This window comes from Polypterus senegalus, chromosome 1 (genome assembly GCF_016835505.1).
Source record: "Polypterus senegalus isolate Bchr_013 chromosome 1, ASM1683550v1, whole genome shotgun sequence".
NCBI classification, from domain to species: Eukaryota; Metazoa; Chordata; class Cladistia; order Polypteriformes; family Polypteridae; genus Polypterus; species Polypterus senegalus.
In genome coordinates, this window is record NC_053154.1 from 134,071,800 (window position 1) to 134,087,787 (window position 15,988).

The 15,988-nt window shown below is 39.2% G+C and overlaps 1 protein-coding gene across 3 annotated transcripts in view; it reads right to left on the minus strand.

The window, feature by feature from the left end:
- The window catches only part of usp13 (ubiquitin specific peptidase 13), a 263,677-nt gene that overhangs the window by 118,501 nt on the left and 129,188 nt on the right, over positions 1-15,988 (minus strand). For all 3 annotated transcript variants that reach the window (XM_039758594.1, XM_039758584.1, XM_039758575.1), the window contains exons 7-8: positions 12,124-12,218; positions 8,267-8,454 (exon numbers count right to left, since the gene is read on the minus strand). In XM_039758594.1, the coding sequence (XP_039614528.1) occupies positions 8,267-8,454; positions 12,124-12,218 (283 nt within the window). The remainder of the gene's footprint in view (positions 1-8,266; positions 8,455-12,123; positions 12,219-15,988) is intronic.

Sequence of the window (15,988 nt, forward strand, 5' to 3'; positions counted from 1 at the left end):
TCATCTTTAATTTTATAATTTAAGAAAAGACGGTCACTGAGCAGGGCAGCACAGTGGCACAGTGGTAGCACTGCTGCCTCGCAGAAAGGAGACATGGGTTCGCTTCCTGGGTCCTCCCTGCGTGGAGTTTGCATGTTCTTCCCATGTCTGCGTGGGTTTCCTCCCACAGTCCAAAGACATGCAGGTTAGGTGCATTGGCAATTCTAAATTGTCCCTAGTGTGTGTGCCCTGTGGTGGGCTGGCACCCTGCCAGGGGTTTGTTCCCTGCCTTGTGCCCTGTGTCGGCTGGGATTGGCTCCAGTAGACACCCGTGACCCTGTAGTTAGGATATAGCGGGTTGGATAATGGATGGCTGGATGGATTGTCACTGAGCCTTGACTAGAGTTTAAACCTAGGTCTTTAAAGGTAGCATGACCTTTCAGCCTTACACACTGCTCCAACTAGTACAGTGAAATTACTGGAAATTCCTGAAATTATAGTATATTGATGGAGGGGGAGTCCTGGAATTGTTTCTAAAAACCTTTATTGTAAAACTTAAGGAAATTTGCTTTTAATCACCTTCAAAATACTCTCCTTGAGATGCAATATACTTGTTCTAGTGTTCTACCATTTCTTTTAACATTTCCTGTATTTATTTTTGTTACTCTGTCTATAGACAGCAGCTTTTTCCCCTTATATTTCTTCCATGGTAGAATATTTTCTTCCCTTGAATCTCAATTTTAATTTTAGAAAAAAAAAATGTAACAGGGAGTGACAGAAGCTGCAATGCAACAACCGCATTGCTTTTGATCAGAAACTCTTGACTGATACCAGGGTATGTGCAGATGTGTTGTTGTGGTGCAAAATTAAGTTTTGCATTTGCTATTTCTACAAACATTTTTTTCTTAATGATTTCCCATAGACACTTCAGCAGTTCAAGTGACTTTCAAATTACAAAATACCTGAAAACTAACTCTTCTACAAAATATGTACAATAATGACAAGGATATTTAAGAGATGAGGAACTGAAACTGAGACGCTAAGCTTTTTTCCTAAACAGCACCCAATAGTATTTATATTTTATATACAACTATTCATGTATACTCACACACACATACATATATGTCAGTGTGACATTTTCATGCAATTTTTTTTTACATTATAAAACAAAAATACAAAAAAATGAATTGTGCACCTAAAAAATTACATACACATCCAGTACCAATTTTATATACTACGTTTAAAAATTTTGAGAAATAAAATTTTATTTCAGAGTTTCAAAATACATGTTTTACAATGCTTTGCCACATGTCAGTATGTGGTACTGGTGTTCATTTCCTTGACTGAAGTGCAGGACAGTATGAAGAAGGGGGATTTATGATAGTCCTGGAGCAATACCAAACAAAAGTAGCCAAGGTAAAAATTACAATTTTTTTTTCATTTCACATTTCTGTAAAAAGATGGAATAAACGTCATATTACATAAGTGCAAAATGTGTTTTCTTTCAGTGGCCCAAACACCAACATAAGTCTCTAGTACCTCTGTACCAGTCTACCAGGTGGCTTACAGTGCTTACTGCCCTAAGGATAAAATTCTACAAAAACAGAAGTGTAATGATTATCCCTTCTCATGATTCAAGTTCAAGTTGCTAATTTATGCAAAGAACACAACATAACCATCCAATTAATACACAGTGTCAGATTTTAAGCAAAGCGTGCCAGGAGCAAAGGTGGAGGTAAAGCAGTGTTTTCCCACCTTTCTTCCATGGTGGGATAATTGTGTAACCCAAAATATCACAAGGCACACCATGATTCAACCAACCAGAAAAGCATTAAATCTACAAACTTGATAAACTGTATGAAGGGGTGGGACTATCAGAGATGCAAAAAAAAAAAAAGCCACTCAGATAATCGCAGACACAACACATAGTGAGCACTTTGGATGCATTTTCCCAGCTGTTTTGTCCCTTTGCCCACTCATACAGGCAACCCTCGCTCTGCCAGCCTCACTCTACAGACCTGAGGTCAGAGGAAAATCATATACCCACTATCCCTCAGCTCTGTGAGAGTCATTAGTGAAATGTACTGAGACAGGTGGACTCCTGACACATCTCCTGTCTACTAAAGTGCTCTCTGTGCCTGCAGTGCAAAATCACTGAGGTGCCTTTATGTCAGCTACTCCAGCTAGTTTTATCCCCTTCAGACAGGTCTCGGCAACCAGAGGAGTGTGACTCTCTCAGGACTGCACCTGGGGCACTACACTGTTATTTCCATTGCAAACCTGGGTAGCTCTCATGGGACAGCAGTTGAAAAACATTTGCGTAGATTATAATTATAAAGTTGTTGATGGTGATAAAATGATTGAGGAAAGTATTTACGGAGATTTAACATAAGTTTTAATGTATACCCATTTAAGAGATGCGTATTTCAATTAAGTCTTCAGCAGAGCATTCAAAGTCTACAGTCGTTTCGATTGTTTAATTTTACTTTGACACGTCTGTGTCTCATATGCTTTATCAATTTTATAATTAATACATTGGCCCCTTTTTCTTACTGACTTCTTTTCAACTTGAATTTAATGAAGGCATTCAAATTCAGGTTGTACTTGTTCAAATTTAAACCAAGTCATTGTCACTAACAAGTAAAGTCACTGTTATGTTAGAACAGGTCAGGTCAGGATGGGGAGCATGCACTGGTACGTTGCATTACTACACCCACCACATGACAAAACAGCTTGGGTTCCTAGTTGGCAACATCCCAGGCTAACACGCGGTCCAGCCTCACCCTCCAGAAATTACCCTCTATCTGCTGTAGCCAGGTGCTACATGGGTGTCGACTTGGCCTGATCCAGCCACTCGAGTCCTGAACAATGAGGATCCTGCAAGCCAGATCACCCTGGGGCAATCACACCACGTGGCTGGAGTGCCGAAACTAATGCTCCCACAAAATGCTGGTAATTTGCATCATTCAGTCCTACGTGAGCAACCGCTCATTCAACACAGTGCTATCCAAGGATTCTCTGAAGAGACACAGTACCGAAGGAGTCCAGTCTTTGTCTCAGGTCACTAAATAGCATCCATGTCTCGCAACTATACAACAAGACTGTATACATATCAGGAATGCCACACACCCCTTTCCAGCAATCTCATGACCCCCCCATCCTCCCCCAATCTGTGTATTGGCTTCAAAGGAAGAGTCACCAGAGACATGAATGTCACTGCCAAGGAAAGTAAACTTCTCAACAAGATCAACACTCTCTCCACAGACAGACCTAAGAGGTCATTAAAGGCCTGGATCTTGGTTTTTATCTAGGACACTCACAAGACCAGACACTCAGACTCCGCACTCAGACTCTCAAGAGCCCCGATCAGAGCCTCTATTGACTCCGTGAAGATCACAGCATTGTCAGCAATGTCAAGATCACTGAATCTTTCTTCACCAACAGATCCCGCACAGCGGCTGGACCCCACGACCTTGCACAACACCCAGTCTATGCAAGCACTGAACAGATGATGTTAATTGCATCTGGCCCTGCAAGCAGTCCTCCAACTTGCAGGGAAATCATGGAGGTTGGTGGTGTGGAAGATGAATGTTCTCTTCATTCCCTTGTACTAACTCATGTCTGAGAAGTAAGCTTTAAGAATCCATACATTATGTAGCAAACAGAAACATATTTGTTCAAAGGACTCAAGGTCTAAGCATTCCACACATGAGTCTGCCTTATCACGTTTTCCCTTAGTTTACATCTGAATGCCATAACAAAGGGGCCAAGAAATCAAGTTGTACAAAGGGCGTTGAAGGGGCTCAAGGATTGTGTATAATAAAAGTGTTGACTGTTACATTTCATAATGATATTAAATCACGCATTCTAGGGGTATAAAAACTTTGCCCCACCCAACCAACGGGGTTCAGAAGAGCCCTGATGCTGTCATGTATATTGATTGTCTGCTTTTCTAAAACTTTTCTCACTGTGACTCTGCAAAATAAAGCTGCTATATAACCACACCTGCTGTCTTGACTGAAGTCTTCGTCCACAGTGGCTGGATTGGAACTCCAGCCTATGTAAAAAAAAAATTGTGCAGCTCTGAGACGACAGATAGAACTGTTCTCTGCGGAAGTAGCTCTGCGCAGCCACCCATAAGAAGTCTGGATGCATTAAAGAGGGGAAAGCCCTTGGGAAGCCCAATCCCCAGAAGAGTCAAAACTGTCGGAAGCCAGTAGGGTCAGGCCTATCAGGGATCAGAACTGGTGTGGTGCTGAGGCATCCCAATTTCATGCGGCTCATCCAAGTAGGCACATAGAACGTCTTGTCTATCTGGCACGTAAGTTTAAACAATGCCATTACATTTTTTCTAATTCTTCTATGTTGATTTTACATTACTTTAGTGATTCAGTGTATATTTACTTCATGATTTATGTGTTTATTTTATGATTGCATGGTTAAACGTGGGCGGCATGGTGGCGCGGTGGGTAGCGCTGCTGCCTCGCAGTTGGGAGACCCCAGTTCACTTCCCGGGTCTTCCCTGCGTGGAGTTTGCCCTTGCTCAAGGGCCCAACATAGCAGAGTTCCTTTTGACATTTAAAGGATTCGAACCGGCAACCTTCCGATTGCCAGTGCAGATGTATAAATAGTGCGTACGCACAAAAATGTTGCGTACTCCCGTTTCCACACTCACATCACGATGTATAAAATTTAAACTTGATGTAAAGCCACACACATTTTTATGCTAGCTCAAACCCTGGTGTACGCAAATTCTCTGCTTGGTTTTGCAAACTGGCGGTACCCAGTGTCAAAGCAGTGCTACTGTTCCAGTGTGGTTTCCCTTTCTTTTTTAGATCCACATCCCTGACACGGCTTTATAAATACACTGAAATGAACTACATATTGTTTATTAGTTTAATGCATCTGATTGTAATTAACCTGTAACAATATAATGGTCCATAGAATTGTCAAACTATTCAAAATACCATAGCTGCTTTTTGCGTTGTTACTCTCACTGCACCTTCTTTTTCTTCTTTCAGCTGCTCCCATTAGGGGTTGCCACAGTGGATCATCTTTTTCCATATTATTCTCACTGCACCACTCTGAGTATTTATATCACTGTATCTGAGTGTGGAATCACAGATCTACAGCAGCTGATTGGAAAGAAAATTATCGGTATATAGCATCAATCACACACTGCAACACCCATACTGTCTATTGAACTGCTCTCACACGGCAAACGCTTCAGAGCCTTTCCTGTACAGACCTTGCGGTTCAGAAACAACTACATCCCAAGAACTATAAACGCAATCAAATAGTCCATAGTGATCCTTGTAGAACTGTTTGTACTTATTAGTACAATCACTTCACTGTAAACTTGCACTACAGTTATAATTAGGGAATCCATTCCCGGATGGGTGTATCCATTCCTGGGAATTCGGGAATCCTGCATGTCATTCCTGGGAATCCTGGGCACCCGGGGATGACACAGTGCACAGGCATCTCACATGTGAATGGTATTAGAATGACCGACATTTATTTTTTAATAAAACTACTGCAATATGTTGACACCAATAAAAGACTAACCTTATCTACAAGCAGTTCATGCTGTCATATAAGTACATGTATCTAGTTAGTTGCGGTAATAAGAGCGTAGAAAGCACAATGTGTCCAGCATGCAGTCGTCCAGGTGAGAGTACACATTTGTGTAGAGTAAGCCAGCCACTGAGGAAGCACGCTCTGCCTCCACTGAAGTAGGCGCCACAGTCATCAGATACTGATACACTTGTTCTAAACAACGCCCACGCTTGCTATTGCTCTGAAACACCACCATTTCAGCTTTTACTAATGCATCCAGTTTCTTGTCATCATTCTGTGATGGCAAGTTTCTTGGCACAGATAATGCGGATGCAACAGACTGACGCATTGCAATTTCAAGTTGCTGTTCAAAGCTGTTATCTGACAGAAGTCAATGAAGTCTGCTCTGTCCCAGCATTCATGAGCTGCAGAGTGCGGACTCCTCCCAGTCCACTGAGCTGGGAGACTGACTGCTGCTGGTCTGTTGTTTACTGAATTAATAAACAACACACTAAACCATGGGCCAAAAAATGTGCCACTTAATTATTTTCAACTATAACTATTTCTTGATCGATTTTTACACTTTTACACGCTATATATGCAAGCTTGACTACATATATAGAAAGCTGTAATATTACAAATGTAATGGATTCTGTGTCTTGCCGGAGGAAGAGAAAGCCCGGAAGCACATAGTGACTCACACACATACAGCACATAAAAAATCAAATACAAAACAAAGCATTTAACGTGCTACTTCAGTTATGATGGGATCTGAGAACTGAGTAAATTAAACGATTTTAAGATGAAGTTTATGATGTTTTACTTTAATGACAAAATAAACAATGTGATTAATGTGCCTGTTTTTTTTCTATATATCCTAATAAGCTTTCATATGACACTCAGACAGTGAGCTACGACTCGCCTTTTCACGGCGACTTTGATATCTGACAACTTCTTTTTTATTTCGGGCACTGCATGACTTTGTGAATTTGAGCTTTCGAGTTTCTCTGACACTCTATGCCACTCAATCAACTTCCTTTTGTTGTTTATACCACTGTTTAAACCAACAAATAGTATGTTTTTTTCCTTGCCTCCTCTTGGTATTTGCTGAAATTCTTCTATTTGCCACCGTGCTTTTGCCATTGTCTTTTCACAGAAGGCTGAGCTTAAGGGCTATTTATTTTGATTTGCATATTCAAAGCGGCATAATTCTGGGAGGAGTTGGGGCGGGACAGCAGGTGCTGCACGTGTGTTACTTTTCACACTGACTGGGATTTATGTAGCGGAAGAACGTGGAAGTTGGCGTTCGCACAGATTTATGCATCTGGATTTTTTTGTGCATACAAACATTTCCGCTTTTGTCCTTATGCCATGTTATAGTGTGAATTCTACGCATGCCGTTATGCATGAGGCCCCAGGATTTTCTTCTCCCTATGGCCACAGCAGTGGCTTACCTGACCATGGTGGTAATCCTTGCAGTAATGGCCACAAGTGCAGTTAGCCCAAAAACACAACCAAAAATATTCCCAAACTGCAACCATTCAGTACTGAAAATCAGCTAAAGACTTACAAAACTAAAATCAAAAAACCTATGGAAGTGTTGAAGTTTATTCAAATTTTTTTAATCCAATTGTCTGTTTTGATAAAAGTACATTATGGTCCATACCTGCAGGTGAGTAATGTTGACTTCCAAAGTACTGCAATTAGATTTGTACTTGAATTTTGGGTGCTACCACAATCGAAGCAATAAAAATACGCATTTTATTTGTCTTTTGAAATGTGTACTTTTAGAGAGTTTAGCATAAAAATAGGGAAGAATACTGAAACAAAAATTTGATCCCGGCCTGACAAAAAATGTAAACTGGGGAGAAGCCTAAAATCTGTCAAGTGGTTTTTCATCAAAATCTTCAGGCATATTATTTTGTTGTCAAGGTTACTTCCTTGTCTCAGACAAGGGCAAAGATGATTTATTGGCAACTTCAGTATAACTAAGAGTGTGTGGGTATGTACATAACAGCATCCTGCCATTAAATGATGTCCTGTGTAGAACTAGCTCCTTCCTTGCATGTAGACTAGACTCCAGTTATTGGAAACAGTGAAATGGATGAAACATAATTCCTCTATAGATATGAAAAGCAATCATCAAAACTATACATCAAATAATAAATAAAGAGAAGCTGCAGTGAAAGACAAAAGACAATTGCTTTGCATTACGTGAAATTGTGCTCTACTAAAAACTTAAACTAGAAGTTAAGTTAAAGACCAATGTCACAACACTTTGATCAATTTAATTTGTGCTGAAATAAACCAAAAATATACTACATTATGATGCTAAAATTTAACTATTTAAAATTACCAAATAAAGTAAGGAAAATTTTGATTTAATAAGTACTGGATAGATTCAATTCTATGTCTAAAGCTGGTAATAGAATAAACAATTCTGATAAAGAGAGAATAAATGCATAAACAGCTGTGATATTGAACTGAGGAAACTTTCTTACTAATCAATTCATCTTCATTTAGTAGATTTTTCTGCAGCAAAAGTCTACTCCCAAGTAATATTAATCAAAAATTTTATAAATGAAAAAGATTCCTTAAAGATCTCATAAATAAAACTGACATTTAAACATTTTATCTCTGTGAGTAATCTTCATATACCCAACACTACTAAATATATTTTTTTCTGTACATTTTTTCCTTGATGTTGTTGGAGAACCAGAACACTCACGCTCTCTGGAATTCAGGGATGTGGAAAAGGACCTGCATGGTGGCAGTGAGATAGCAGCTGTTTCCAAGGTTCTTAATCCCTGTGAATCCTGGGCCATAGACTGGCTTCAGTTTCAGTCCTGATTCCTGTATAACCTCCCACTCATTAGTACGTGACTTGAACTCACTGCAGGTGAAACCATTTTCTGTCTTAAAAAAAAAAAAAAAGACTTAGGAATTTACTTAACAGAAAATAACTCTAAAAAAATAAAAAGAATGTATGGGTGGAATGGTGACGCATACAGTAGTTAGCACTGCTACCTTATAAGGACAGCATTTCTGTTTGAATCCTGCACCCAGTGGGTTGTTCATGTGATGTGTGCATGAATATTTCTATAGATATTTTAGTTTTTCTCCACCATTTTCATATAACTGCTCATAAAAAATAAAGGAACACTTTGAAAACATATCAGATTTCAATGGGAAAAAATCATGCTGGATATCTATACTGATATGGACTGGGTCATGTGTTAGGATGGAAAAGATGTCACATCATTTGATGGAAGTGAAAATTATCAACCTACAGAGAGGGCTGAATTCAAAGACACCCCGAAAATCAAAGTGTAAAAATGATGTGGGAGGCTAGTCTATTTTGCCAAAATTTCATTGCAGCAACTCAAAACCATACTCATTAGTTTGTATGGCACCCACATGCTTGTATGCATGCCTGACAACGTCGGGGTATGCTCCTAATGAGACAACGGATGGTATCCTGGGGGACCTTCTCCCAGATCTGGACCAGGCCATCACTGAGCTCCTGGACAGTCTAAGGTGCAACCTGGCAGAGTCGGATGGACCAAAACATAATGTCCCAGAGGTGTTCTATAGGATTTAGGTCAGGCGAGCACTGGGGCCAGTGAATGGTATCAATTCCTTCATCCTCCAGGAACTGCATGCATACTCTCGCCACATAAGGCCGGGCATTGTCTTGCACCAGGAGGAACCCAGGACCCACTGCACCAGTATAGGGTCTGACAATGGGTCTAAGGATTTCAAACCGAAACCTAATGGCAGCCAATGTGTCATTGTCTAGCCAGTACAGGTCTGTGCATTCCTCCATGGATATGCCTCCCCAGACCACCACCAAACTGGTCATGCTGAACAATGTTACAGGCAGCATAACATTCTCCATAGCTCCTCCAGACCCTTTCACGTCTGTCACATGTGCCCAAGGTGAACCTGCTCTCATCTGTGAAAAGAACAGGGTGTCAGTGTTGGACCTACCAATTCTGGTATTCAATGGACAAACAAACAAATTAATACAATTTATTGATAAGCGCAATGATTATATAAATATGTTAATGATCTATATATATACACACTCACCTAAAGGATTATTAGGAACACCATACTAATACGGTGTTTGACCCCCTTTCGCCTTCAAAACTGCCTTAATTCTACATGGCATTGATTCAACAAGGTGCTGAAAGCATTCTTTAGAAATGTTGGCCCATATTGATAGGATAGCATCTTGCAGTTGATGGAGATTTGTGGGATGCACATCCAGGGCACGGCTCGCTCCACCACATCCCAAAGATGCTCTACTGGGTTGAGATCTGGTGACTGTGGGGGCCATTTTAGTACAGTGAACTCATTGTCATGTTCAAGAAACCAATTTGAAATGATTCGAGCTTTGTGACATGGTGCATTATCCTGCTGGAAGTAGCCATCAGAGGATGGGTACATGGTGGTCATGAAGGGATGGACATGGTCAGAAACAATGTTCAGGTAGCCCGTGGCATTTAAACGATGCCCAATTGGCATTAAGGGGCCTAAAGTGTGCCAAGAAAACATCCCCCACACCATTACACCACCACCACCAGCCTGCACAGTGGAAACAAGGCATGATGGATCCATGTTCTCATTCTGTTTACGCCAAATTCTGACTCTACCATTTGAATGTCTCAACAGAAATCGAGACTCATCAGACCAGGCAACATTTTTCTAGTCTTCAACTGTCCAATTTTGGTGAGTTCGTGCAAATTGTAGCCTCTTTTTCCTATTTGTAGTGGAGATGAGTGGTACCCGGTGGGGTCTTTTGCTGTTGTAGCCCATCCGCCTCAAGGTTGTGCGTGTTGTGGCTTCACAAATGCTTTGCTGCATACCTAGGTTGTAACGAGTGGTTATTTCAGTCAAAGTTGCTCTTCTATCAGCTTGAATCAGTCGGCCCATTCTCCTCTGACCTCTAGCATCAACAAGGCATTTTCGCCTACACAGGACTGCTGCATACTGGATGTTTTTCCCTTTTCACACCATTCTTTGTAAACCCTAGAAATGGTCGTGCGTGAAAATCCCAGTAACTGAGCAGATTGTGAAATACTCACTTGGTGGTACTAGAGTGCTTTTGGGACTGTGTTGGGCCTGTGGGACACGGGGAAGGCGTGCCCCACAGCTGAAGAGAGAAATAAAAGTGTGCTAATTTTAACACGTGCCTCTGCGTCAGTCTGAGCCGGGTCGGGTGCTATATAGCGCCTTTTTACTATATATATATATATATATACACACACACAGGTAAAATTCCATTACAACGAATATTTTTAGAATGAAATTTTCATTACAACGAAATATTTTTATGGTCCCTACCGTTTCCCCATATGACACGAGTCTATAGAAATCTCGTTACTACAAAGTACATTCAGCAGATACTTTCATTACAACGAAGTGCCCAAAAGACCTTAAAATGCCTGAATGAATCATTCACAGAGCAGTTAGTTCTGTGGTTGCAGCTCAGTTCTACACAGCGGTCCCCAAACAGAAACACTGTAAAAAAATTTCTTTCTTCAAACCTTCCCTGTACTGTTTTTTTGCTGTTTTTGTTTTCTGTGGTTTTCAGTGATACCTTTTGTTTATTGCTGGTCAATATTTGAAAAACATCCATTGGAATTTAAATCATTGTCACCCTCCTACAGAAATGGCAGACACGAAAAAATGTTAACAGTTCATATTAGAAAAAAAACTTTACATTTTTGCAGCTCTCGATTGTGGCAAAAAGAAAAAAGACGTTGCCAGTGAATTCAGAATTTTGCCATCGACACTGTCAACTTTCTTGAAAGACCAAGCAAAAAAAAAAAGAAAAATGTCAGGTTGCAAATGTATGCGAACTGCTGCATTTTAAGACGTCCAAAAAGTAGTTTTTATGTGGTTAAGTGATGCTCGTTCAAGAAACATTCCTATTAATGCGGCACTCATTCAAGAAAATGTGAAGCAGGGCCTGGTCATAGATGACTAATTCTGACCATCACAGTTATCATTCCTTGAATTAAAGATCTTTGTCCATGCTTGAGTTCATTTCATGCTTTCGTTTTCAATAAGAGTGCAGAACGGCCTGTGTAAAGACGTCAGTTAAACTCTGATTTACACCCTTTTTATCAAATGAAGTACAGGCAGATCTTGGCACAAGCTGAAGTACAGTTACTTATTTTGGAATGTAATTGTGAGTTTTGTGCAGCTGGATGTCTTTTAAAACTGCTGCCTTAACAGGCGTGGTGTGCCTCTAAAGCCTAGCCTTTGCCTTACACTACATATTCAAAACACACCATGTGCAACTGGTACTGTGGGTGTGTTCATGAGTGGGCTCAGTGCTACCAGGATATGCTCCTGCTACCAGCAAAGCTAAATTAAAACGTTTTGAGTATGTTACATTAACAAGGAGATATCATTGTTTTAAGGTGGACAAAACAAATGACAATGACTTCTTAAATGTCTCAATTAACTGGAAGATGGAACTGATTGACCACTACTTGTATTATTCAGTTACTCAAAACTACTGTATATTAAAACTTATACATAGAAATGATGAAATTAGAGAAAACCTATTACCTTTGGCATCTGAAGCATATCTATTCCAAAGTGTGCTAAATGTTCTGCTAAATGAGGATCAATCACTGCTTCCTCCTCTTGAAATGAATAAACATCTGTTAAACAACCAAACATTTTAATTGATACAGTTGTAATGCAAACACAAAATATAAATAGATGAAAATATTATAAATAAAAGCAAACCATTTCACATTAATTAAAGCAACCCAGAAACTTAAGTGCTGTAATTAATACATGTTCAAAACTCCACATTACAATGAATTCAGGTGAGTCTTATTTCAAGCAATTTAAAATGATGTATTCTCATGTGTGGATTTTCTCTCCATGTAATGTGGTGATCTAATGAATGTGCACTATGATGGGGTGTTTTTTCATAAAAGGATTGCATTCTGCCTTGTACTTGTGGCTACCAGCATAGGTTCCAACTCCCAGAAACATTAAGTCTAAAATAGGATGACACAGTAAATGAAGAGTAAAAATAAATTGTGTAGCACACAAAATATGAAATGCTAAGATGTTTTCAAGTAAATATGCTCTAATTAAACTTACAATATTTTCAATGACTACAGCAAACCCCAAAGTGTTTTTTTCTGAAAACATTCACAGTACTCTGCATTAGTAGAGAAATCTTTCACAAACACTTACATGAAATGTAAATAAATTTTACACCACAGCCAAAAGCTATTAGGACATAGAGCTATTACTTAGTTTTTAGCATTGTGGTACCGCATTTGGTTTAATTCAAATTACAAAAATGCAAGAGTTAGAGAGCTTGAACATCACAGTGATCTTTAGAGCTATGTAAGGATGTATGTGCTCCTCATAGAGTCAACCTTTGCTCCAGACCAGACAAAGAGCAATTCAGTACAGTGGACCCTTGACTTAAGAACTCAATTCATTCGCGGGGGCTGGTTGTAACTCAAGTTGGTTGTAAGTCAAGACTATTTTTCCCAACAGGAAGTTGGAGAATTAGTGATGAGTCTCACTCATCACTAATTCTCCAACTTCCAGTGTAGGTAGAAGGCTGAAATTTGGCAGGCACATTCCTTACAGCTTACGTACAAAAGTTGGGCAGGTTTCATTTCGAAATTCTACGCGTAATGGTCATAACTGAAACCTATTTTTTCGTCCATATACTGTAATAGACTGCAGGTCGATGGCCGTGGGAGGCGGAGTTGCGTCTCGCATCATCACGCCTCCCACGTAATCACATCAACTGACTGTGAATGCAGTACGTAGAGAACAAGGAAGAGCTCCAAAGAGCGCTGAAGAAAATACGCATTACACAATTGAGAAGGCAGAAAAAGAATATCAAGCGAGTGACACATACAAGCATATTCATAAGTGCAGCTACTGCGGAAACAAAGCACGGTATAAACCGTAAGTTTAAATTAAGTTTATAGACACGCTCCTTAAATTAAGTTCATAGACAGGCTGCCGCTGGCGTTTGTCATGCCCACAACTAATACGATATTCGTGGGATATAAGTTTAATGAGAGGACGCGGGGTATAAATGAGAGTTTCGATCACTTTGTAACTAAGTTAAAATTGCTGGTGAAGGACTGTGCTTATGCAAATTTCGAGAGACTGTGTTTTTGGAGTCATGTCAGCATCTCCCCTCCCATTCACCTCATTTCATTCACTTCATTTCGCTCTGAGCTGAGCTCCGCAAGTCAGCGTTACGCTGCCACCAAATACTTACAGAAAAATCCACAAGTTAATACACACGCTGTCTCTAGGGTTTCTCCACACTCTGAATCCTCCAGGCACTACTGAGCTTAATCTAATTTTGAGGGTTGGGACACCAATAATATTACTGAAAAACTTACAGCAACCGAGAATTTGTAACGGCACGAGACTTCAGGTCACGTGTCTGCAAAAGAACCTAATTGAGGCAACTATTTTTACTGGCGGTTGCTCAGGGGAGACAGTTTGTATTCCTCGCATCCCTGTTATACCCTCTGATCTCCCATTTCAATTCAAATGCCTCCAATTTCCAGTGAGGCTCTGCTTCGCGATGACAATAAATAAGTCTCAGGGACAGACCCTAAAAAAGGTTACATTGACAATCATGTTACGTTATTTTTAAAATGTTTCCTTTTCTTAGCACAAGCACAGCTGTGAAGCATCGATGCATGTGCTTCATAACGCTTTAAAAAAATAACACATTTAATCACACTTTGCATTCCAAGCAAAGGGGAACTTTTGTCAATGCATGATTTCCTGGTACATCGATTACATTGATGCACACACCAGAGCTACAAAAATGGAAGAGTCTAGCACTGATCGGAGGCAAATTTCATTTCAAAAGACTACCCCACTGAAGCCTTGATAAAAGCGTGGTTTTGTGCAAACTGTGCAAAAAGAAGTTTCCATACCACAAACGCACTTCAACCTTACGGTACCATCTAAATGCAAAACATGTTATAGCAAGCACAGAAACTGTGTATGATGTTAGCGCTAACAGTACGAGTTCGAGTACCAACAAAAGGTGTCGGCAACCGAAACCTGATGAAATGACTGGCTTCAAGACCGAAATTCGTACGTCAACATCAGTCAAACTTACAAATTCTCTTGCAAAATGGATTGCTTTGGACTGTAGACCACTAACAGTGGTGGAAGATAGGGGGTTAGAAAATGTGCTACAGTTAGCGTCAGGTGACCCAACTTTCCATCTGCCGTGTCGAGAGACTATTTCAAGTAAAATTCAACAGCTTTATGACACTGAAAAGCAAGCAAATTTAGATGCATTACAGAAAGCAGACTTTGTGGCTCTTACTGGAGATCACTGGACTTCCGTAACCGTTAGTAATTCTAATTGCATCTAATTACAAAATGTTCAATGATCACACTGTTTTAGCCTAATATACAAAATAATTTTGGCTAAGGTCACTCGGAGTTTAAAGGTGAAGCTGGTCAAATTACCTTTTATGTTTCTGCCTTATTTTTTAAGAAGAAAAACTGCACTTTATGTTGAAATTTTTGTTATTATTATTTAAAGACAATACCATTCTGAACATGTACTTAAAGTACTTACAATACCACTTTATTTTTAAGTCTGCCCAATTTTAGCCAGGGATGATATTTTTGTTTCTGTTTTGAACTGAAATGCAGTTTAAATGCATTTTTTTTTTCAGAAAATAAAAAGACCTTGAGTCTTCATGTCCATGTCTGTTATTTGATTCTGTCGCCCACTAAAACCCTTTTAAATTAAAAAAAAAATTGTGCTTTGGAGCAAATTTCTTTTGCGATTACATGCGATTAATCAAGGTTAATTAATTACAAAGCCTCTAATTAATTAGATTATCTTTTTTTAATCGAGTCCCACCCCTAATATATGTATATATGTATATATATGTGTATATATGTATATGCATATATATGTATATATAAGTGTGCGTGTGTATATATATATATATATATATATATATATATGCCAGCAACACTCATCACAATGACAAAACAATTACATTGTCAATCATGTTACGTTATTATGAAAATGTTTCCTTTTCTTTTTACATACATATCTACATATATACAGTATATACACACACATACATCCACATATATATATATATACATACTGTATATACATATATATACACATATCAACATATATACACACATACATATACACACATACATATACATACAAATACATATATATATACACATATATATATACACAAATACATATATACATAAACACACACACACACACATATATATATAAACATATATATATATATACATATACATATATACATATACATACAAGTTGAAGAATTAGTGATGAGTGAGTCAGTAAGTGAGTGAGTGAGTGAGTCAGTCAGTGAGGGCTTTGCCTTTTATTAGTATAGATATA